Consider the following 24,268-nt stretch of genomic DNA (forward strand, 5'->3'; position numbering starts at 1 on the left):
GCTGGACTCTGTTGGACTCTGTTGGACTCTGTTGGACTCTGCTAGACTCTGCTAGACTCTTTTAGACTCTGTTGGACTCTGCTAGACTCTGCTGGACTCTGCTGGACTCTGCTGGACTCTGCTGTGTTCACTGTGGCTTCTGTCTCTGTTCTTCTGTATTTATGAAACTTTCTGTTATTGTTATTTATCAACATCAGTATTTATAAAGAGATGCTCCAATAAACTATTACACTACCAAACGGTTGCTATGGCGATGAGTAACACACACACACACACACACACACACACACACACACACACACACACACACACACACACACACACACACACACACACACACACACACACACACACACACACACACACACACACACACACACACACACACACACACCTGTGCTACATCAGCTGACAGAACCAGATTTTATTTATAAGAATGAATCAGAACTCAGAGCTCCTTGTTCAAGTAGTGATGTCACTCCGTCACAGGCGTCCAATGGCTTGCTCCAGCTGGTCGACGGTCCAGTAATCATGGTTCCAGCCCAGGAACCAGCCGGTGAAGGTTGGAGGTTCAAATCCCTGTTTGATAGTCACAGTGGGGGTACGAGGGTCTCTGTCCGCAGGGTCGCTCTCAATGTACCTGACGGCTGGACACACAACCAGTCAGCGTCCTGAGTCACCTGGACCAGGTTCAGTCAGCGTCCTGAGTCACCTGGACCAGGTTCAGTTAGTGTCCATGTCACTTCCTGTCTGTCTCACCTGAAAATGTCGCCTCCATCTTCTCCTCCTCGTGAGCCTCATCTCCAATCCAAACAAAGACCTACAGGTGGACACCGGAAGTGAGGACACAGGAAGTGAGGACACAGATGGGGGGTGATGTTATGAGAGACTCACCTGATCCCAGGTATCCAAGATCATGACATCATCAGGAGCAAGGTCATCCTGTGTCAACTCACCTGGAACCTCGTCCATCTGAACACACACACACACACACACACACACACAATGAGCTTTAATATTACTTTTAAATTCTTATAATATTTTATAATGAGATCATTTACAAACACTTTTAACACGACAGCCACACAAAGTCCACCGAACAACAGCTGCTTTAAAAGTCACCACATAGCAACTCATTAGAAGCTAATGTTAGCTAACGAGCTAACGTTAACATTCTGTTAATCCACCACAGCTAATTATCAGTCAGTTATAAACATCAGCGATCATCAGAAGAACCACAGTGAGTGATCGGGTCTGCAGACACACCAGGAAGTTCCCAGTCTTGTTGGTGCAGGCGAACAGGCAAGGGGGGTGAGCCTCCATGTTGATCTTCAGCCGGGGGGAGCGACAGTACTCCTCCTGCCCCCCCAGCGCATCCCAGAATGCATCTGTAACCACACACACAACAGCACATGGGCTGTGTCCGAAATCACCCCCTAATCATTATATAGTGACTACACCATTTTGTAGTGGTGTCCGAATGTATAGTGATCAGGATATAGTGCACTCATTGTGTCCCACAATGCACCGCGAAATGTAGTGAACATCCGATGGTCACCGAAGCAAGATATCCCATCATGCATTGCGCTGAGAGAAAAATGACGGACAGAGGCTCAAGCCTGATTTATGCTTGTGCGTCGCGGCAACGGCGTAGCTACGTCGTCGACGCGGACCCCTACGCGGACCCTGCGCCGTAGCCTGACGTGCGCCTCCAAAAAATCCTGACTACGCGTCACGTCGACGCGTCGAGACGCGAACGGCAAGGACTGTGATTGGTCCGCTCAGAACGTCATTTCCGGCAGTTGCTTTTCCGGTCAACAGTATAACAATTGCAGGCTTGGCGGTGAATTGCAGAACAACGCATTCCCTCAACGTAGAACTTCGAATGATCAATGATGGCGTCGCGGCGACGGCGTAGACGCAGAAGCATAAACTAGGCTTCAGTGGTCGCGGAGAGGGAGCTGATTTACAAATGTGAGTAATGTTGATAAAAAATATATAGGGATGTGTTGAAGTTGTGGTAACAGTTTTTTAGTAGTATTATGGCAAAATTCACAGCTAGCGACGCTTGCTAATGTTAGCTGACTGTTAGCTAACGCTAGCGACGCTCGCTAATGTTAGCTGACTGTTAGCTAACGCTAGCGACGCTCGCTAATGTTAGCTGACTGTAAGCTAACTGCTGCTGTCTTGCTGCTGCTGGGACATGGAAGTGGTTCTCCCTCATGGATGAGGCGACAGGAGCCGGGCCATCTATTCAGCCTCCAGCCTCACTGCCTCGGCACGGGGAGAGAACCCTTCAGGGTCTGATTCAGTGTCCCCTGATTCAGACAGTGACACACCAGAGCCAGGGGATCTTTGTTAATCTCATCAGGGATCTTTGTTAATAAAATGTTCTTTAAAAAACTGATTAACACTGACTGTGAACTCATATCCATCATAACATATCAACATACCAACAACACCCTAACTCAATGGATTATCAATAACAAAAACGATGAAAACTTATATTTACAAGGCAAATTCTAACATCAACATTTCCTTAACTAACATAAACAAATCAAAGATCATATTATTAAACTTTTAACACGTTATAATATCATTTGAAACTTAAGAAGTACTACTAAGATGTATAACTTAACCAAAAAACTTGACTTTGTACTTCTTCTTTTTTTAATAGTTTTTAACAATAATCATGTTCTTGAAGAGCTCGAGGAGTGTTGTCCGGTGCAGACAGAGCAGCAGCGATGAGCCCATGCAGCTGTTCCCCACAATGCTGGTCCTCCTGAAGCTGCTCACCTCCATCATCTTGAACCTCTTCCACAGGCTCTAATATGTCCCCATCCCTGATGCAGAGGTTGTGCAGGATGGGACAACAGGCAATCACCTTCACGGCAAATGCAGGGTGCACCTCCAGAGCCTTGAAGAAGACCGATCTCCATCTGGTCTTCATGATGCCAAAGGCCCGTTCTATGACTGAACGGGCCTTTGCATGGTGCTGGTTAAACCTCCCAGCGACCACACCTCTCACAGGCTCTCTGTAGGGGCTTACAGGGGCCACTGGGTGGGACATGCAGGGGTATCCACCATCCCCAAGAATGCAGAGCCCTCAGGTGGATGAAGAGGGCTATTTTCTCTAGAGTCGCACTGAGCCTGGATACCCAACAAATGTGTCCAAAAAATAATTCAACTTCATAAAATGAAATGTGCAATAATAATTATTTTTAATTTATTCATTTGTGTGTTTTTATAAGCTGTTGTTAACTTATTTATTCGTGTGTGTTTTTATGAGCTACTGGACACCTGAATTTCCCCTAAGGGATGAATGAAGTGTCTATTAATCCATCTAATCTGATTTATGAACAAAGTTGTGCCGTGTCTGTTTCCACAGGAGCGGGTGTAGTCTGACAATACCAGTGAATTATTGACACTGACAATACATTAATGATTTAGATGTCTTGTATAAATGTAAAATCCTTCATCTTTATACTGACAATCTGACGATGATGGTGAGTATCTTGGGAGCTCTGAGACTCGTATGTAATTGCGAAGTAAATGGGGCCTAATTATAGTTCTTTGATCGCACGGTACAAGATAAAAAAGTCCTTTTTCTCTCTGCTGATGAGCTCAGTGTAGCGCACTATGTTGGACTCCCTGAGTAGTGAGGAGGGAGTAGGGAATGAGTGAGTGATTTCGGACACAGCCAGAGACTGCGGTCAGGTTAAACAGCTGACAGACAAACAGGAAGTGACCCCTGTCACCCTCACCTTCCTCCTGCCCCTCTTCCAGAGAGGTGGGGGTCACCTGCAGGAGCTCAGCCAGGTGTTCGGCTCCCTGAGCCTCAGCCGAGCTGCTGCTCCTCCCGCTCCACATCCAGCACCCAGAGGAGGAGAGCAGGAGGAAGACGTCGCTGGAGTTCAGACTGGAGGAGGTCGGGTTCACCTGAGGAGGGTTTAACTGGTCAGACTGGTTCACACTGGGACCAGAACATTGACCAGCCAGAGAATCATGTGATGTGATGTCATCTGACGTCTCACCTCCACAGCTCTGGAGTCTCTCGCTGGATTGGCTCGAACCTGGAACAGGCGGATATCTGCCACCTCTGATTGGCCACCCTCTCTGGAAGTCCCGCCCTTGTGCACCACCATTGGTTGGCCCCCAAACAGGCTCATGAGGTGGGCCGGCTCTTTTCCCTGAACCACCCGCACCTGCAGACAGAGTGAGCCACTCAGAGGGTTTGACACAGTGGTTGAGTGGAGTCAGAAAACTGGTCCCAGAGCTCCCAGCGACTGTACCTGTACAGCACCTCCCCCCAGTTCATCATCCAGCTGGGCAGCCAAGATGGCCGACGCTCCAACCTCATCCTGACTAGACTCCGCCCCCTGCCTGAGGACAGAAAACAGATGGAGAAAAATTAAAGTCACCACCAGAGGGAGCTGCTGCACTACAAACAGGTCCACTGTGTGTGTGTGTGTGTGTGTGTGTGTGTGTGTGTGTGTGTGTGATCTCACCATATGTAGATGATGTCACCCTCTTTGTTGTTGTGTTGGTAGTGATACAGAATGATGTAACTGTCTCCTCCATAGAACTGACCAGACAAAGACGGATCCACGGGAACTTTATCAGATCCTTCTATACGCCAGATCTGCAGGCAGGCAGACAGGCAGGCAGACAGACAGGCAGACAGGCAGGCAGACAGGCAGACAGGCAGACAGGCAGGCAGACAGACAGGCAGGCAGACAGACAGGCAGACAGGCAGGCAGACAGACAGGCAGGCAGACAGGCAGGCAGGCAGACAGACAGGCAGACAGACAGGCAGACAGGCAGGCAGACAGACAGGCAGGCAGACAGACAGGCAGACAGGCAGGCAGACAGGCAGACAGGCAGACAGGCAGGCAGACAGACAGGCAGGCAGACAGGCAGACAGGCAGGCAGACAGGCAGGCAGGCAGACAGGCAGGCAGACAGACAGGCAGACAGGCAGGCAGACAGGCAGACAGGCAGACAGGCAGGCAGACAGACAGGCAGGCAGACAGACAGGCAGACAGGCAGGCAGACAGACAGGCAGGCAGACAGGCAGGCAGGCAGACAGACAGGCAGGCAGACAGGCAGACAGGCAGGCAGGCAGGCAGGCAGACAGACAGGCAGGCAGGCAGGCAGGCAGGCAGACAGACAGGCAGGCAGACAGACAGGCAGACAGGCAGGCAGGCAGACAGACAGGCAGGCAGACAGGCAGGCAGACAGACAGGCAGGCAGACAGACAGGCAGACAGGCAGGCAGACAGACAGGCAGGCAGACAGGCAGGCAGGCAGGCAGGCAGACAGACAGGCAGACAGGCAGGCAGACAGACAGGCAGACAGACAGGCAGACAGGCAGGCAGACAGACAGGCAGACAGGCAGGCAGGCAGACAGGCAGACAGGCAGGCAGGCAGGCAGACAGGCAGACAGACAGGCAGGCAGACAGACAGGCAGACAGGCAGGCAGGCAGACAGGCAGGCAGGCAGGCAGACAGACAGGCAGGCAGACAGGCAGGCAGACAGGCAGGCAGGCAGGCAGACAGACAGACAGGCAGACAGACAGGCAGACAGGCAGGCAGGCAGACAGACAGGCAGACAGGCAGGCAGACAGACAGGCAGACAGGCAGACAGGCAGGCAGGCAGGCAGACAGGCAGGCAGGCAGACAGACAGGCAGGCAGGCAGGCAGGCAGGCAGACAGACAGGCAGACAGACAGGCAGACAGGCAGGCAGACAGGCAGACAGGCAGACAGACAGGCAGACAAACAGGCAGACAGACAGGCAGGCAGACAGACAGGCAGACAGGCAGGCAGACAGGCAGGCAGACAGGCAGACAGGCAGGCAGACAAACAGGCAGACAGGCAGACAGACAGGCAGACAAACAGGCAGACAGGCAGACAGACAGGCAGGCAGGCAGGCAGACAGGCAGGCAGACAAACAGGCAGACAGGCAGACAGACAGGCAGACAGGCAGGCAGACAAACAGGCAGGCAGACAGGCAGGCAGACAAACAGGCAGACAGGCAGACAGACAGGCAGACAAACAGGCAGACAAACAGGCAGACAGGCAGACAGACAGGCAGACAAACAGGCAGACAGACAGGCAGGCAGGCAGGCAAAACATTTTTCTCTACATAAAACAAACATTATTTTGTCTGTAGTGAAGAACTTCATCTCCCATGAGTCTTAGCAACACAATGTGTTGAATGTTGGTGGGGTCCGCCTCCTCCTGCAACAGCACTGTGATTGGTCAGACACACCTGGCCCCACCCTCACCTGTTTTTCTCCGTCTCCTCGGTCCACCATCCCGTGCTGTGCTGCCATGGCGTCTGATTGGTGAAGTGTCGATGCGTCAAACAGAACCTGTCCAATCAGCAGTTAGTGACAGAGCAGTCCAAAGAGGAAACGTCCTGAGCTTCATCCTGATTGGTTTACCTTCTCGATCTTTGCGATCTGATTGCATACGTAGGCCGTTCCCATGCCGACGGTGTCATCGGGGTCCCTCCAGTTCTTAAAGAACTGTTGGAAGAGCGGAGTCTCCCCGTGCTCAGGAAGGACCTGGACCTGAGGGCGACAGCACAAAGGTGAGGACAGGTCGATCAGGTCGATCAGGTCGATCAGGTCGATCAGTCTGTGCTGATGCCACGTTTTCACCTGGACGGACAGGTGAGCTCCACCTGTTTACCTGTGTATGTGTTGGGTAGTTCATCTTGACAATGAACTGCTCTGAGCTCTTCAGAACGGCGTGACGCTCCTCAGGGTTCGCCTCCTTACCTACACACACACACACACACACACACGCACGCACACACACGCACGCACGCACGCACGCACGCACATGCACACAGACACCTTTATTACAAACCACATCATCAGGACAGGTGAGTGAGTGAACTGTGTCAGACCAGTCTGAACCTTTCCACACGTAGATGTGTCCGTTGGCTCCGTTGTCGAGGATGAAGCAATCGCTGGACTGCAAAGCATCCTGGGAGAATGGATGTTTCTCTGCTACCATGGTAACCTCAATGTTGCCATCCGCATTAGACACCTGACAGACAGACAGGTAGACAGACAGACAAGTGAGGACTTCCTGCTGCTACAATAAAAGTCTTACAGTGTCTCTGGGTCATGTTGTGAGGGTGGCACAGTGACATCATGAGTGACCACAGTGACTTGATTGGATGAATATATCGCCCAGGTGAGAAGCACCTGGAGCCCGTCACTGTCACCGAGTGACCGCTGTACCGAGTTGTCACTGAGTGTTACCTTGTAAAGTGTCGCCTGTTTCCTGTGTGAGGCGTCCATCTTGGTGTCATCACTGTGAGCTTCAGGCAGCTCCGGCTTCTCCCCGAGAACCTGGTCAACAGGATGAGGTCAGAGGTCAACAGGCAGTCAGAGGTCGACAGGACGAGGTCAGAGGTCAACAGGACGAGGTCGCAGGTCAACAGGCAGTCAGAGGTCCACAGGACGAGGTCAGAGGTCAAGAGATCTTAAACGCGTCCTTGAACCTTTACGTCCGTTTGTTCTGTGCAACATGTACAATATGTGGTACATGTACTGTAGTATATAGTGTACTTGTAGTATCTGTGTGTATGTGGTACATGTACTGTAGTATATAGTGTACTTGTAGTATCTGTGTGTATCCCGTGGTCCTCCTGTGACCGCTCTGCTCACCTCCAGCATCCTCTCTGGCTCCTCCTCCTCGTCACAGAACAGCAGCTTGGCCCGCCCACACCGCTCATCGTCACGGATACCCTTAGATACCTGTCAATCAAACAATCAATCAATCAATCAGTCACATGATGTCTCTGATGATGATGATGTCATGAAGTGATGTCATCACTCACAATAGTGGCCTTCAGCTTCTCAAAGCGGTTGCTATGGGAACCAGACCACTGGATGATCTCCTATAAAGAGAGAGAGACAGGTTCAGAACTGTCTTTGTGCCTTTCTCACTGCTCCACCTGTCTCACCTCTCCACCTGTCTCACCTCTCCCAGGTCCAGTATGAAACTGTCTCCATGGTTCAAACTGTCCCAGCTGACAGGAACCTCCGTCGCCCTGACAACATGTCGACCTTTAACCTGCAGCAGCCGCTGAACCTCCACATCATTGGTCACCACATGTTGGAACCCTGAGGCCACGCCCCCTTTCTGTGTGAGAAGAAGTGATGTCATCAATGCCACAAACTGTTTTCACTGACCTCAACAAGAATCAGAGTAGTGGCTCTTTCTACAGATAGGATCTTTGTATTACTGTATTGCAGTAATACTCTCAGTACTACGAAAGTATTTTTCTCATGAGAGCAGTACAACTACACAACAGTAGAACTGGTGTACTGCCCCTTTAGTTACCATGTACTTGAGTCCAGTTTTGAAGTACCCGGTGAAGGTACTGGACTCATGACCCTGGACCTCACGGTACTGGACCGGTGCCCCCTGCAGGTAATCGTCCATCTGCACCGCAAAGATGGCCGCCGCACCACTCTCATCCTGAGAACACTCTGAACCTGCAGGACAAGCAACCAATCAGAGAGCAGAACCAGAGTGACATCACAAACAGCTGTTACAGCTACAGCAACTGCAAAAACTACAAAAAACAAAACAACAAAAAAACTGCAAAAACTACTACTACTAAAAGTGTTAATACTGCAAGTACTATTACTACAAGTAGTGGTACAACAAGTACTATTACCACAAGTATTAGTACAACAAGTACTATTACTACAAGTATTAGTACTACAAGCAATATTACTACAAGTATTAGTACTACAAGCAATATTACTACAAGTATTAGTTCCTCAGGGTTAAATTTGTACAAATGCGTTTTTTACTTATCATTAGATTTACATTATATTTACATTTAAATATATTTATTTATTTATATTTATCAACCCTCATCTGAGCAAAGTAGCTGCTATTTATCAAGATAAGTGCTGTGATTTACCGCAGTATTTGTACATGACATAATGCAGTATTAGTACATGACGTACTGCAGTACCTTGCCAGTAGTGCAGGTCGTACTGCATGGTTCCACGGCGGTTTTCGGTGCTGTGGAGAACCAGGTAAGCGTCTCCGCTGTAGAACCCTCCGTACAGACTCTTAGGAACAGGAACCAGCTCCATGTTCTCCACCCGCCACACCTGAAGCCCTGCCGCCTGGCCGGCTTGCTCAAACTCTGGATGGAACACCATGATGTCACCTGTAGGGGCGGAGCCACACAGCACTTAACACCATGATGTCACCTATAGGGGGCGGAGCCACACAGCACTTAACACCATGATGTCACCTGAGGGGCTGCAGGTAACTACCTGTCTGAGGCCACACCCAGCTTAGACACAACAGCTGCTGACAGGAACACTGATCAATAAATCATCAGGTTCAGCTGTATTTGTTTTAGCCAATAAACAACTGAATGTTCAGATCATACACATCAGTCAAGTCTGTCCTCGGTTGCATCTGTGATGGAGGAAGTAATCAGATACTTTACACTACATTTCACAGTTAAAGTCCTCCTTGCAGTAAAATGTGATCTGTGATCTCATCAGGTGATTGTGACTCAGTCATTAAAGGCGCTCTGTGTATCTTATCTGTAGTAATTAACATTGTAAATATGTACAATATGTGGACGATGTGTCAAAGTAGTTTAATGCTGCTGGATTTCTTTATGAAGGACTCGACTGAGACGTCTCACAGCAGCTAACATCAGCGTAGAGTCGGACGCTGACGACCGGCTTCAACACAAGAAGCTCCACGGTCTGTGCTGAGGACATGACGTCATCTGTGACTGGACTGTGTGAAAGTCCGTCACAGATTTAAAGGAGCAGTCTGCCGTTTGTGTCTGTGAACACACGTCTCCGCTGGTTCAGGATCAGTTGTCAGTGACTGTTGAACAGGTTCATGTTGAGACAGAAGAGGAAGAAACAGGATGTTTCACAATAAAACAACCAACGCTCTTCATCAGTGTGACTTCCTGCTGCGGCCTCCTCTTCATACATTATCTCGTACTTTACTTATATGATACTCTGTTTGTTTTTTTATACTTTAAATTTATGTACCGTTTCTGTACAGCTTGAAAACCGGATGTGCTATAATTCAGGTACGATGTGCTGTTTTATTTTGAAACGTCTCCCCGGATGTGAACTGTTACTAGTTGTAACCTGACGGAGCGGTCAGCTGTTAGTTTAGGTGACAACATGTCGCAGTAAACCGGCAGATCACCGGGTCTAACCGGGTCTAACCGGGTCAACGACAGTCGGTGTCGGGGAGAATGGAGACGTTCAGTAAGCTGACCAGCATGCTGCTGCACGCGCTGGAGACGGTGAGTCAGCAGCTAGCTTACGTTAGCCCAGTTAGCCCCTGTTAGCCTCTGTTAGCCCAGTTAGCCTCTGTTAGCCCAGTTAGCCTCTGTTAGCCCAGTTAGCCTCTGTTAGCCCAGTTAGCTCGCTTATAAAGTTCAGTAAAGTTTCAGAGAGACAGACAGGCTGACGGAGACGGAGCCTGTCTGTCTCCCTGAGGACATGAGGACAGACAGACAGGTCAACAGTGAAGATGAACTGTGTAAAGTGACGTCAGTTTGTCTGAAGTTAATGAGAGTAATGTGACCGTGAAGCTAACGGCTAAAGTTAGCCTGCTGCTGGCTTCCTGTTTACCTGCCGACGTGGAGGAACGTGTTCAGGTGAGACTGAAGAGTCACTCTGACCCATCGGCTCCAGCTGCTGATCGATCAATGACCGATGAATGTATTGATCGATCAGATATGAGTGTTTGTTGACAAACTGAAACTTCACTGATTATTGATCATCACTCAAGTTACCGATTGTCTTTCTGTTGATTGATTAATTGATTAGTTAATTGTTCCACCTGTGTGTGTGTGTGTGTGTGTGTGTGTGTGTGTGTGTGTGTGTGTTCACGTGTGTGTGTGTGAGAGATTTTAACACGGACTCGGTGAAGTCCAACAAAATCTGATCGTTCTGTTTGATACTCACTCATTAATTAATCCTCCACCTGTCTCTCTCTCCACCTGTCTGTCTGTCAGAGGGAGCCCACAGTGGATCTGCTGGACTCGTTTATTGATCACTGGAAGTCGGTAACTAATTATTACATCGAGACAACAGGTGAGGAGCTTTAACCTGCAGACACGCTTACCTGTTACCACCTGATGTGCTCAGCCAATCAGATTCATCTGCTCTCTCTCTCTGTGTGTGTGTGTGTGTGTGTGTGTGTGTGTGTGTAGATGACAGTCGTCCTGTCAGACAGACAGAGATCCCCTGGAGACTCAAACAGATGTTGGACATCCTGGTGTATGAGGAGAAACAACAGGTAACACACACACCTGTACACACACACACACTCTCTGATGCTGATGTGTGTGTAAACAGTCTTTGTCCTCACAGAGAATATTTAATAGCTTTTCTGTACCTGTGTGACACTCTGACATCACAGCCATGCGGCTCAGCGACTGGTCAGCTGCGTGGAGGTGAATAAGAAGGCGGAGTTTGAATTCTGTGAGGCTGAGGTCACTGCAGACGCGTCACTGCAGACGCGTCACGCGTCACTGCAGACGCGGCTGCTTCACAACATTTAGTGCCGACAAGTTGAGAATATTTAAACTTTTATGTGCATCTGAAAACCTCCAGGTTCCCAAAGTGTGGGCTGTGACGGTACTGCAGGTGGGCGCGGGCCCCTGGTGGGCTGTGACGGTACTGCAGGTGGGCCGCGGGCCCCTGGTGGGCCGTGACGGTACTGCAGGTGGGTGCGGGCCCCTGGTGGGCTGTGACGGTACTGCAGGTGGGTGCGGGCCCCTGGTGGGCTGTGACGGTACTGCAGGTGGGCGCGGGCCCCTGGTGGGCCGTGACGGTACTGCAGGTGGGTGCGGGCCCCTGGTGGGCCGTGACGGTACTGCAGGTGGGTGCGGGCCCCTGGTGGGCCGTGACGGTACTGCAGGTGGGCCGCGAGAGAGGTCGTTTACAATCAATAAATAAAATGTTTTGAATGTTTCAGTTTGATACTGAAGTTTGATTAAATGTTTAAATGAGAAAAGTAAGTGATGAATTAAAGGTGCGCTCAGGTAAAGGTGGGCAGGAGGCATCACAGCATCAGTTCTAACAATAGACTTTGATCATCACGGATTAGAACAAAGTTGTGATTAAAAGTTGAGCCGGGCCTTTTATGTAGAGCCTGTATGACTCCCGTCAGACTGGCAAAGATGTCGGAAAATGTTGATGACTTGTGCTGGCAGAACTGTGGCCTGGTGGCTCATTACTTCATCTGTTATGGGAATGTCCAGCGGTCCAAATTCTGTGGTCGGAGATGCATGCAATCATGAGAGATCCTTGACGTCACCTTCACCCTGTCTCCCATGGGCTGCGTTTTGGGCTGTAAGCCCGACAAAATAACCTGCCCCATTATCAATCGCCTATGGGTGCTGGGCTGCCTCACAGTCAAAAGGCCGGTTTTCTGAAGGATGTCGATAGGGGTCTCGGTAGACGATGGGATATTATTAGGAGATGTCTGAATTAGATTTTGTCCTTCCAACATCGTATTCTGCATCAATCCCTCGCTGAGATTTTGTGATTCCCCTGACATTGTTTTGGAGTTTCATGTACCCCCCATGTTATTCTGTGTATGAACCTGCCCTGTCTACGTACCTGTCGTGTGTTTGGTGTGTGTCATGTCTTGTCCCCATAAACTGAGCCGGGCCGCAGAACATTTCCTCTGCGTCATTGTGAGGTTTGAGAATGAGACGTGATGCTGCTGCAGAGAGGCGATCAATACTTCCACTGGTGACGTGTTTGTTGTGATCGACCAATCAGCTGAGGCTCTCTGAACATGTGACACATCGCCTCCACCTCTATGACATCATCACTTATTAAAGTCACACATTACAGACTGAAGAGTCACAATATTGATCTGACTCACTGACCAATATCAGAGACAGTAAACAGGTTTGTTTACATGATGACATCACCGTAAACAACAAATAAACAACAACATCAGCTGATCAATTTGAATCAATCCAACTAAGACTTAAGGTATCAATCACTCACATATTGATCGATGTATTGATTGACAGGGTGTGGAGGAGACGGCAGCCTGTTTTGAGTATCTGCTGCAGCACAAACTGCTGGAGACTCTGTGCACTCTGGGGAAGGCTCAGGTAACTGTTATTGATCCTGATCAATCACCAGCGCGTCTTTATTTATACACTCAGGACTAAATCTCCCCCCTCTCTCCTCTCTCCTCCCCCCTCTCTCCTCCCTCCCTCCTCCCTCCTCCCTCCTCTCTCCTCCCTCCCTCCTCCCTCCTCTCTCCTCCCTCCTTTCTCCTCCCTCCTTTCTCCTCTCTCCTGCCTCCTCTCTCCTCTCTCCCCCCTCCCTCCTCCCCCCTCTCTCCTCTCTCCTCCCCCCTCTCTCCTCCCTCCTCCCCCCTCTCGCCTCCCTCCTCCCTCCTCCCTCCTCTCTCCCCCCTCTCTCCTCCCCCCTCTCTCCTCCCTCCTCCCTCCTCTCTCCCCCCTCCCTCCTCCCCCCTCTCTCCTCCCCCCTCTCTCCTCCCTCCTCCCTCCTCTCTCCTCTCTCCCCCCTCCCTCCTCTCTCCTCTCCCCTCTCTCCTCCCTCCCCTCTCCCCCCTCCCTCCTCCCCCCTCTCTCCTCCCCCCTCTCTCCTCCCTCCTCCCTCCTCTCTCCTCTCTCCTCTCTCCTCCCCCCTCTCTCCTCCCTCCTCCCTCCTCTCTCCTCTCTCCCCCCTCCCTCCTCTTTCCTCTCCCCTCTCTCCTCCCTCCTCTCTCCCCCCTCCCTCCTCCCCCCTCTCTCCTCCCTCCTCCCCCCTCTCGCCTCCCTCCTCCCTCCTCCCTCCTCTCTCCCCCCTCTCTCCTCCCCCCTCTCTCCTCCCTCCTCCCTCCTCTCTCCCCCCTCCCTCCTCCCCCCTCTCTCCTCCCCCCTCTCTCCTCCCTCCTCCCTCCTCTCTCCTCTCTCCCCCCTCCCTCCTCTCTCCTCTCCCCTCTCTCCTCCCTCCCCTCTCCCCCCTCCCTCCTCCCCCCTCTCTCCTCCCTCCTCCCTCCTCTCTCCTCCCTCCTCTCTCCTCCCCCCTCTCTCCTCCCTCCTCCCTCCTCTCTCCTCTCTCCCCCCTCCCTCCTCTTTCCTCTCCCCTCTCTCCTCCCTCCTCTCTCCCCCCTCCCTCCTCCCCCCTCTCTCCTCCCTCCTCCCTCCTCTCTCCTCCCCCCCTCCCTCCCCCCCCTCTCCTCTCTCCTCTCTCCTCCCTCCTCCCCCCCCTCTCCTCTCTCCTCTCTCCTCCCCCCCTCTCCTCCCTCCTCCCTCCTCCCTCCTCTCTCCTCTCCCCTCTCTCCTCCCTCCTCTCTCCTCTCCCCTCTCTCCTCCCTCCTCCCTCCTCCCCCCTCTCTCCTCCCTCCTGCCTCCTCTCTCCTCCCCCCTCTCTCCTCCCTCCTCTCTCCCCCCTCCCTCCTCCCCCCTCTCTCCTCCCCCCTCTCTCCTCCCTCCTCCCTCCTCTCTCCTCTCTCCTCCCTCCTCCCTCCTCTCTCCTCTCCCCTCTCTCCTCCCTCCCCTCTCCCCCCTCCCTCCTCCCCCCTCTCTCCTCCCCCCTCTCTCCTCCCCCCTCTCTCCTCCCTCCTCTCTCCTCTCTCCTCTCTCCTCCCTCCTCCCTCCTCTCTCCTCTCTCCCCCCTCCCTCCTCTTTCCTCTCCCCTCTCTCCTCCCTCCTCTCTCCCCCCTCCCTCCTCCCCCCTCTCTCCTCCCTCCTGCCTCCTCTCTCCTCCCTCCTCTCTCCTCTCTCCTCCCCCCCCCCCCCCCCCCCCTCTCCTCTCTCCTCTCTCCTCCCTCCTCCCCCCCCTCTCCTCTCTCCTCTCTCCTCCCCCCCTCTCCTCCCTCCTCCCTCCTCCCTCCTCTCTCCTCTCCCCTCTCTCCTCCCTCCTCTCTCCCCCCTCCCTCCTCTCTCCTCTCCCCTCTCTCCTCCCTCCTCCCTCCTCCCCCCTCTCTCCTCCCTCCTGCCTCCTCTCTCCTCCCCCCTCTCTCCTCCCTCCTCTCTCCCCCCTCCCTCCTCCCTCCTCTCTCCCCCCTCCCTCCTCCCCCCTCTCTCCTCCCTCCTCTCTCCTCCCCCCCTCTCCTCCCTCCTGCCTCCTCTCTCCTCCTCCTCAGTATCCTCCAGGGATGGTGCAACAGGTCTTGTTGTTCTTCTCTAAGTTGTTGTCTCAGATGCAGAAGCCTCTCCTCCAGCTGGTCAACGTCTACAGACCTGTCCAGGTGAGCATGTGTCTGTCCAGGTGAGCATGTGTCTGTCCAGGTGAGCATGTGTCTGTCCAGGTGTCCAAGTTAATAAACTGTTAATAATTAACAGTGTTATTAACATAAATGATGACCTCACCTCTGCTCCGCCCCCAGAAACTGATCCGTCTCTGTGCACTTCCTGGTTCCAACACTGAGAAGGAGGAAGCTCAGTTCTTACTGGTCGTCTGCTCCAGAGTCAAACAGGATCCGCACACGCTCAGATTGGTGTTAGAGGTAAACGACAGCTGACGAACACGATCACATGACATCATGTCTGAGCGAACAGGAAGTGACTGTTTCTGTTTTAGATTCTGGACCAACCAGCTGCCAGGACAGCCTCTTCTGACCAGTCACAAGCTTCCAATCACACAACAGAGCCACCACCACCCTCCAGCCAATCAGATTCATCCACCTGCAGCCCCGTCCAATCAGAGTCCGGTCTGCTGTCGGTCCTGCTGCAGCTCGCCAAGAGTGAGGTCAGTGTACTGGTTTACTGCGAGGAACCAGTCCAGCTCCCAGTTTACAGTCTGATTCCAATCAGAACAAACAATAATCAATAACTGTTCAATCAGATGTTAAGACATGGTAATCAATCCTTACACAGGCCTCAGAGCTTCAGTTGATCGTATTCGATCGAGTATTGATGAAGTGGATCAGATGATTGATTTCTGCTGCAGCAGGAACCCTGTCAGTGACATCATCATCATCATCATCATCATCATCATCATCAATAACTAGAAGCAGTGTACACTAGGGCCCGACCGATATGGATTTTTTGGGGCCGATGCCGATTATTAGGGGGAAAAAATCCAATAACCGATAAATCGGTCGGGCCCTAGTGTACAGTGAACTCAGTGACAGAATAAATGTAGTGAAGTCATGTGGACTCAACTGTAGAACTGAAACATTTGTGATGTCATCATCATGATGTCATCATGGCGTCCTCCCCTGTGTGTCCTCAGAGGTCCTCGGTGTGTCTGAAGGCCTATGAGAGCCTCCTGCTGCTGTCGACTCTGCAGGCTGGAGCTTCAGGGGAGCTCCTGTGTGATCACACCCAGCTGGGAGAGCTGCTGGCTGGGAGGCTGCTGGAGCTGTACTCCCTCCTGCCTGTGGAGAGTCTGGAGCCTGGAGAGCTGCAGAGCTGGCCTCACACACCCTGGAGGTACACACTGTGTACTACACACTACACACACCCTGGAGGTACACACCGTGTACTACACACTACACACACCCTGGAGGTACACACCGTGTACTACACACTACACACACTACACACGCCCTGGAGGTACACACCGTGTACTACACACTACACACACCCTGGAGGTACACACCGTGTACTACACACTACACACACCCTGGAGGTACACACCGTGTACTACACACTACACACACTACACACGCCCTGGAGGTACACACCGTGTACTACACACTACACACACTACACACGCCCTGGAGGTACACACCGTGTACTACACACTACACACACTACACACGCCCTGGAGGTACACACCGTGTACTACACACTACACACACCCTGGAGGTACACACCGTGTACTACACACTACACACACCCTGGAGGTACACACCGTGTACTACACACTACACACGCCCTGGAGGTACACACCGTGTACTACACACTACACACACCCTGGAGGTACACACCGTGTACTACACACTACACACACCCTGGAGGTACACACCGTGTACTACACACTACACACACTACACACGCCCTGGAGGTACACACCGTGTACTACACACTACACACACCCTGGAGGTACACACCGTGTACTACACACTACACACACTACACACGCCCTGGAGGTACACACCGTGTACTACACACTACACACACTACACACACCCTGGAGGTACACACCGTGTACTACACACTACACACACCCTGGAGGTACACACCGTGTACTACACACTACACACACCCTGGAGGTACACACCGTGTACTACACACTATAAACTACACACACACTGTCTGTTGTGTGTCTTCTCCTGTCGATCATGTGATCAGTTGTGTCTTCTCCTGTCGATCATGTGATCAGTTGTGTCTTCTCCTGTCGATCATGTGATCAGTTGTGTCTTCTCCTGGCGATCATGTGATCAGTTGTGTCTTCTCCTGTCGATCATGTGATCAGTTGTGTCTTCTCCTGTCGATCATGTGATCAGTTGTGTCTTCTCCTGTCGATCATGTGATCAGTTGTGTCTTCTCCTGTCGATCATGTGATCTGTTGTGTCTTCTCCTGGCGATCATGTGATCTGTTGTGTCTTCTCCTGGCGATCATGTGATCAGTTGTGTCTTCTCCTGGCAGCTCTCAGTTCTCGCGCTGCAGCTCCGACTCTGCTGCTGATCACATGACCAACTTCTTCTCCTGGTTCGACTTCCTGGATCACCTGATGAGAGAAGCACCTGAGGTACACACACACACACACACACACACACACACACACACAAAGTAGCAGCTTTCTCTCACCTGACTCTGTGTGTGTGTGTGTGTGTGTGTGTGTGTGTGTGTGTGTGTGTGTGTGTTAGCAGGTGTTAGCAGTGAAGCTAGCTCAGTGTGTTCATCAGCTGTGGTTGGTGGATGTTGTTCAGCCTCAGCTGCAGCACACGTGAGTTGTTCTTCTTCTTCTTCTTCTTCTTCTTCTTCTTCTTCTTTATATATATTTATATGAGACAGGATCCAGGTGCTGTCTCTGATGTCAAGGTGTGTTTGTGTTCTTCAGGTGTGAACACGTGGTCCTGGTGTCCACCTCTGTCCTCTGTGCTGCTGTCAGACTCGTCCAGTCGTCCGTCCTGCTGGATCAGCTGGTTCGCTTCCTGCTGAAGACACACCCACTGACTCACCTGCTGCTGCAGCGTTGTGACCACATCTCTGACCAGGTGAGTCCACCTACAGGAGCCCTGCAGGGACACAAACACTGCAGGTGACCATCTGTGTGTCCGTCCAACTGAAGGTCAACAGCGTCACCTGGTTTAAAGAGGGCATACACCTGCTGTCTCTGTCTGTCCTCAGATCAGTATGATGTCTCTGTCTCTGGTGGACGAGTTACTACAGAAGCCTCACAGGGACATTTTGGACATCCTGGTGTTGAGTTTCCTGCAGAGTCGTAGTTATCTGTCTCCACCTACAGCAGGACAGGAAGACAGACACACGGAGACCAACGAGGACAGCGAGTGAGTCCATCATGCTACGTGACATCACTGTTCAGATTCAGGACACTACAGTAAACTGGTGTGTGTGTGTGTGTGTGTTGCAGTGATCTGGAGGAGGACCCGTTCTTCTTCTCTGACAGCTTGTTGTCAGACAGTGAGATGCTCCTTCCTCCTCTCTCCTCCTCTTCCTCTGCTCCTCCTCCTCCCTCTGTACCTGGATCAGCTGCTGACGTCATCAACAGGTAACTCACCTGTCTGACTCCTCCCACATCACCAAGCCCCTCCCCTCACCAAGTCAGAGACACATGTGACTTGTGATTGGTTCAGAACAAACAACACTGGGAAACTCTGTGTGTGTGTGTGTGTGTGTGTGTGTGTGTGTGTGTGTGTGTGTGTAGCTTCCTGTGTTTAGTTCCTGTTCAGGTTCGATCAGCTCAGCTGCTGCAGGAGGGAGGATACGAGTCATACGTGCACGACGCTCACACACTGGTCAGAACACACACACAGTTTGTATTTGTTGTTTGAGTTTGAGGACATGTTGCCATGACAACATGTCCTCAAAGTCAAACCAAGATAAATGTCAACATTATAATAAGTCATGTTCAGGTGTGAAGGACAGGTAACTGATTCTTCCTCCTCCTCCTGCTCCTGCTCCTCCTTCTCCTGCTCCTCCTCCTGCTCCTCCTCCTGCTCCTCCTGCTCCTGCTCCTGCTCCTCCTGCTCCTGCTCCTCCTGCTCCTCCTTCTCCTGCTCCTCCTCCCCCTGCTCCTCCTTCTCCTGCTCCTCCTCCTGCTCCTCCTCCTGCTCCTCCTGCTCCTGCTCCTGCTCCTCCTGCTCCTGCTCCTCCTGCTCCTCCTGTTCCTGCTCCTGCTCCTGCTCCTCCTGCTCCTCCTGCTCCTGCTCCTGCTCCTGCTCCTGCTCCTCCTGCTCCTGCTCCTCCTGCTCCTCCTGCTCCTGCTCCTGCTCCTCCTGCTCCTCCTCCTTCTCCTCCTGCTCCTCCTGCTCCTGCTCCTCCTGCTCCTGCTGCTCCTGCTCCTCCTCCTTCTCCTCCTCCTTCTCCTCCTGCTCCTGCTCCTCCTGCTCCTCAGGTGACAGAGTGTCAGTCTCTCTCTCTGTCCTGGGATTGGCCGCTCACTCTTCCTCCTCCCTCCTCCTCCTCCTCCTCCTCAGGTGAGCTGCAGGAGTTCTTTGAAGGTCACCTCCTCAAAGTTCTGTTCGACCGACTGGGACGGGTCCTGGAGCAGGTACACACCTGTGTGATGTCACAGCCACCTGTCTGTCCTGCGGCTCACCTTTCTCAGGTGTGCTCAGCTGTCCCTGATGATGTCACTGTCCTGATGATGTCACTGTCCTGATGATGTCACTGTGTTTTCAGCCGTACGAGTTGAACCTGCAGCTGACGGCCGTTCTGTCCCGACTGTCGGCCTTCAACCACCCGCTGCTGCACGAGTACCTGCTCAACCCGTACATCCACCTGTCTCACTGCTGCAGGTCACTCTTCTCTGTCCTCGTCAGGGTGAGACAGGCACACACACACACACACACACACACAGACAGACACCTGTCTCACTGCTGCAGGTCACTCTTCTCTGTCCTCGTCAGGGTGAGACAGGCACACACACACACACACACACACACACACACACACACACACAGACACCTGTCTCACTGCTGCAGGTCACTCTTCTCTGTCCTCGTCAGGGTGAGACAGGCACACACACACACACACACACACACACACACACACAGACAGACACCTGTCTCACTGCTGCAGGTCACTCTTCTCTGTCCTCGTCAGGGTGAGACAGGCACACACACACACACACACACACACACACACACACACACACAGACAGACACCTGTCTCACTGCTGCAGGTCACTCTTCTCTGTCCTCGTCAGGGTGAGACAGGCACACACACACACACACACACACACACACACACACACACACAGACACCTGTCTCACTGCTGCAGATCAAAGCAGTGCCATCTCCACCTGTCTGTCTTTTCTCTCACATTTATTATTCTGTCTTTCTTACCTGTCTCTCTACCTGTCTGTCTTTCTGCCTGTCTGTCTCTCAGTTGATGGGGGAGTTGGTGCAGAGGATCCAGCAGGTTTCCAACCTGACAGACAGACTGTTGAACGCCAGGAGACACCTGCTGGGACTGGAACACAACACTGGGTAACTACCTGTCTGTCTGTCTGTCTGTCTGTCCGTAACAAACCTGACCGACAGCATGACCCGTCACCATGGCAACACTTCTTCATTGGAGTTTGAGACAGTCAGCAGGTGTATGAGTACCTGGTAGGCTGGCCCCTCCCACATTGCAGCCAGGTGTCTCCATACCTGAGAATCGGGCTCTACTGCAGGAACCAGCAGGAAGTTTACTGACATCATCATCACCTGCTCACACGATGATGTAACAACCAGGTGGAGACAGACAGGTGGTCAGTTCACGTGTTCACCTGTGTGTCCTCAGACTGGAGCACCTGACCCTGCTGAGAGGACTCATCGTCCTCGAGGAGTTCTGTAAGGAGCTCGCCGCCATCGCCTTCGTCAAACTGCCCCTGGACCAGCAGTGACTCACCTGGACCACCTGGGACACACCGACAGGTACATGTCTTCCTGTGGTGTCACAGTGATGTCACAGTGATGTCACAGCCTGCATTCACAACAGTTTGAGTTATTTATTGAAGTTTTAGACTTTATTTTAATTTATTCAGGTTCGACAACCACACACAGCTGAGGGGGACAAACAAAGACAGACTAATGAAAAGTATTTTATATAAAGTTTATAACGGTACGTGATGATTTAATGAAAGATGAAATTGAAGCTCTGTGTGTACAAAGTCTATCTACCTCATCTTAAGCCTATTTTAGTATGTTTCTATCGTCCTCCCAGTGCTGATGCTCTATATCTTTATGATCTGTGTAATATGTTTGATACGTTATCTGACATGAATAATGAAATCTACTTACTAGGTGATATGGACATAGATTGGTTGGGTAGGCCTGGTACAAACAAGATAAGGTCCTTTCTGTTTTGAATGCTTGTAACCTGTATCAGATTGTCACTCTGCCACCCTGAATACATGTATTGATCACATTTATACTAATGTTCCTGACCTATGTTCGAAAGTTGTCTCGGTGCCAATTGGTTTTAGTGACCATGACATAACCAAGACAAAGTTTCAGAAAGTCAGAGCAAATGCTATTTATACTCGGTCATATAAAAATTTCATAAAGAATGCTTTATCGAAGATATATCAAGTACAAATTGGAGTGATGTATGTAGTGAGGATGACCCTGAGGCTGCACTTAGTTTATTTATGTCCAAATACATGAAGGTTGCAGACGAACATGCTCCTTTAAAAAAAGTTTACGGTCAAGCATTAAAGAGCCCCATGGATTGATAACACTTTGATGAATTTAATGACAGAGAGACACGCTGCTAAAAAGGTTGCTGTAGTGTCTGGATTAATTGAAGATAGACGCAAGTATTGCTCTTTGTGTAATCAAGTTACAAAATTAAACAAATTTAAAAAGGAGGATTACTATAAACAAAGATTAAATACTGCTAAATATGATGGTAAAAATCTTTGGAGTGTTTTTAATGAAATGATGAGTTGAATCAAACGGTTTTGCTCTCACTAAGCCGAATGACATTGCGAATCATTTTAACAATTTCTTTATAAAAAAAAGTATCTCAACTTAGAGAAAGCATGAATACCCCAGACAACCATAGATCAAAAGACATAATCACGAACATTATAATGAATGACAAAGTATGCACTTTTGAATTTCACCAGGTTGAAGTCAAAGAGGTGGAAAGGCTTCTCTGCGCTCTTCCTGACAATAAATTAGCCGGTGTAGATAATCTGGACAGTAAACTGGATTACTGCCAGCTGTATTTCGTCTCCAGTGACCTATATTATTAATAGATGTTTATGTGTCTGTTGTGGAAGACAGCTAAAATTGTCCCCATACCCAAAGATAAGAAATTAGTTTTTAATGAAAGCAACACTAGACCAATTAGCATTATTCCAGTCCTGAGCAAAACAATGGAAAAAGTTGTATATATGCAAATTCCTGAATATTTTTTTACGAATAATTTGAAACTATGTGTCCGCATGCCTATAGGACCAGCCACTCCACGTCCACTGCCTTGATAAAAACGACTGCTGACTGGTTTAGAGCTATTGACAAGTCTTTAATGGTGGGGGCTGTTAGATTAAAAACTGCTGCCTTTGATTTGCTTGATCACTCTCTTGATAAAAAAACTTGAATGTTATGGTTTTGGTCCACTGGCATTAATGTGGATTCATAACTATCTGTCTTCCATATCACAACAGGTGTATTTAAGTGGTGGTATATCGAATAGTGGGGATCTAGTATGTGGTGTGCCTCAGGGCAGCTGCCTCGGACCGTTACTGTTCACTGTTTATATTAATGATCTTGCTTCGGCTACTGAAAGAGCAGAAATTGTGTTTTATGCCGATGATTAAACCTTGTATTATGCTGCGCCTTCACAAAGTGAGTTGAATGATGTCTTAATAAGGAACTGCAAATTCTACATGACTGGATTTCTTGTAATAAGTTAGTCCTTAATGTTCTTAAAACAAGAAGTATTTTAATAGGTTCAAGACATTCAAGACAAGTTATCTTGTAGCCCAAAGTTGGATTTAAAGTTAAATAATGTAACTGTGGAACAAGTAGAGACTGTTAAACTTCTGGGTGTAATGTTGGATTCCTTTAGTAATCACATTAATCACATTATCTTAAAAATGGGAAGAGCTGGGCAGAGTTTGGTGTTGTGCCACCTAGATTATCGTTCTGTGGTCTGAGCATCTGCTGCCAAAACTGAGCTCAAAAAGCTGCAGATTGCCCAAAGTAAGGCTGCACGGTTGGTATTGGGCTGCTCAACCCGGTCAAATGTTAACCGCATGCCTGATTCCCTCTCATGGCTGATGGTAGACAACCGGTTAGCATCAAGCACTGCTGCAGTGTTTCAGTCAGTCTTGATCAGCAAAGCGCCTGACTTTTTATTTACTCAAATTGTTTTTAGAAACACTGTGCACAGTTATAGCACTAGAGGGTCCAGCAATGGTCAGCTGGAAGTGCCTCACCCAAGAACTAAGGCCTTATCACGATCTGTTATCTATAGAGCAATAACTCCTAATAAACACCTCTGTTGTACTGAAAGTAAACAGGTATTTAAAAATAAATTGAAATCCTATTTTATACGAACTGTACATGAGTACGTGTGACTCCATCTTGCTGTCTAAGAAAAACTCTGTTCAAGATTTGTGGAAATTCTTTAAATGTTTGTTTTAACTTTTTAACATTAGGTATATTGTGATCGACTGCATTTGTAAATGTATGATTTGTTGAGGATGTGACGTTCTTGTGTATATTCTGTGTTGTTGCTTGTGGACCCAGGGAGACTAGCTGGCTACTAAGGTACCAGCTAATGGGGATCCTTAATACATAAACAAATAACAGAGGTCAAAGTTTGAATGTGAAAAAATACAAAAAAACAGATTTTGTTTCTTTGGAGATTTTGAATAAAGTTCTGAGAGTTTGAAACAAACAACAGGAATAAATAATATAATAATAATAATATTTGTTTAATGATGATTTTATGAAACGTGCCAACTTTTGTATTTTTTATTTGATTATTTCAGTTTTATTTTGAAGTTTGTTTGAATGTAAACTCAGCTGTTTGTTGCCGTGGTGACGAGCTGATGAGTGTTGTGTCATTTTATTTCTGTTGGAGTGTGTGACCGATCAATAAATGATGTATTGATGATCA

General features: G+C 50.0%; 2 protein-coding genes across 13 annotated transcripts; one reads left to right on the forward strand and one right to left on the reverse strand.

Annotated features, from left to right (window-relative positions):
- Positions 1-409: 409 nt before the first annotated feature.
- Positions 410-11,099, reverse strand: LOC311260647 (gelsolin-like). 8 transcript variants are annotated; one of them, XM_084358738.1, is made up of 19 exons: positions 10,996-11,099; positions 9,009-9,209; positions 8,363-8,517; positions 8,000-8,161; positions 7,857-7,916; positions 7,684-7,773; positions 7,276-7,365; positions 6,925-7,057; positions 6,695-6,783; positions 6,445-6,573; positions 6,286-6,372; positions 4,509-4,585; positions 4,293-4,383; positions 4,035-4,205; positions 3,765-3,939; positions 1,267-1,388; positions 895-972; positions 760-820; positions 410-647 (listed from the first exon to the last, which is right to left on the reverse strand). In XM_084358738.1, exons 1-19 carry the CDS (start codon positions 10,997-10,999, stop codon positions 484-486), a joined length of 2,139 nt encoding a protein of 712 aa, XP_084214864.1. In that variant the 5' UTR covers positions 11,000-11,099; the 3' UTR covers positions 410-483. The 8 variants fall into 8 exon arrangements, 7 of the variants coding, with proteins under 7 accessions (XP_084214864.1, XP_084214862.1, XP_084214863.1 ...); XM_084358736.1 differs by having other exon boundaries at positions 4,509-4,642; XM_084358737.1 differs by lacking the exon at positions 10,996-11,099 and adding an exon at positions 10,660-10,824 and having other exon boundaries at positions 4,509-4,642.
- On the forward strand, positions 10,120-24,268 carry fhip2b (FHF complex subunit HOOK interacting protein 2B). 5 transcript variants are annotated; one of them, XM_084358744.1, is made up of 19 exons: positions 10,122-10,328; positions 11,046-11,124; positions 11,244-11,329; positions 13,083-13,166; positions 15,155-15,259; positions 15,398-15,517; positions 15,592-15,759; positions 16,246-16,445; positions 17,608-17,710; positions 17,829-17,908; positions 18,023-18,179; positions 18,313-18,473; positions 18,557-18,694; positions 18,851-18,941; positions 19,541-19,696; positions 19,828-19,968; positions 20,537-20,637; positions 20,936-21,069; positions 22,266-24,268. In XM_084358744.1, exons 1-18 carry the CDS (start codon positions 10,278-10,280, stop codon positions 21,036-21,038), a joined length of 2,124 nt encoding a protein of 707 aa, XP_084214870.1. In that variant the 5' UTR covers positions 10,122-10,277; the 3' UTR covers positions 21,039-21,069; positions 22,266-24,268. The 5 variants fall into 5 exon arrangements, with proteins under 5 accessions (XP_084214873.1, XP_084214870.1, XP_084214872.1 ...); XM_084358743.1 differs by having other exon boundaries at positions 10,123-10,328; positions 21,180-24,268; XM_084358745.1 differs by having other exon boundaries at positions 10,123-10,328; positions 17,832-17,908; positions 20,936-24,268.

Source organism: Pagrus pagrus (genome assembly GCF_965226575.1).
Source record: "Pagrus pagrus genome assembly, chromosome: 8".
In the NCBI taxonomy this organism is placed as follows: Eukaryota; Metazoa; Chordata; class Actinopteri; order Spariformes; family Sparidae; genus Pagrus; species Pagrus pagrus.

Coding starts and splice junctions, on each gene's coding strand:
- fhip2b (XM_084358744.1), top strand. CDS start 10,278: ATGGAGACGTTCAGTAAGCTGACCAGCATGCTGCTGCACGCGCTGGAG. Junction 16,446..17,607: donor TGGCCTCACACACCCTGGAG/GTACACACTGTG, acceptor TTCTCCTGGCAG/CTCTCAGTTCTCGCGCTGCA. Junction 17,711..17,828: donor TGATGAGAGAAGCACCTGAG/GTACACACACAC, acceptor TGTGTGTGTTAG/CAGGTGTTAGCAGTGAAGCT.
- LOC311260647 (XM_084358736.1), bottom strand. Junction 6,373..6,444: donor AGATCGCAAAGATCGAGAAG/GTAAACCAATCA, acceptor CTGATTGGACAG/GTTCTGTTTGACGCATCGAC. Junction 1,389..3,764: donor GGAAGAGGGGCAGGAGGAAG/GTGAGGGTGACA, acceptor GTGTGGTTACAG/ATGCATTCTGGGATGCGCTG.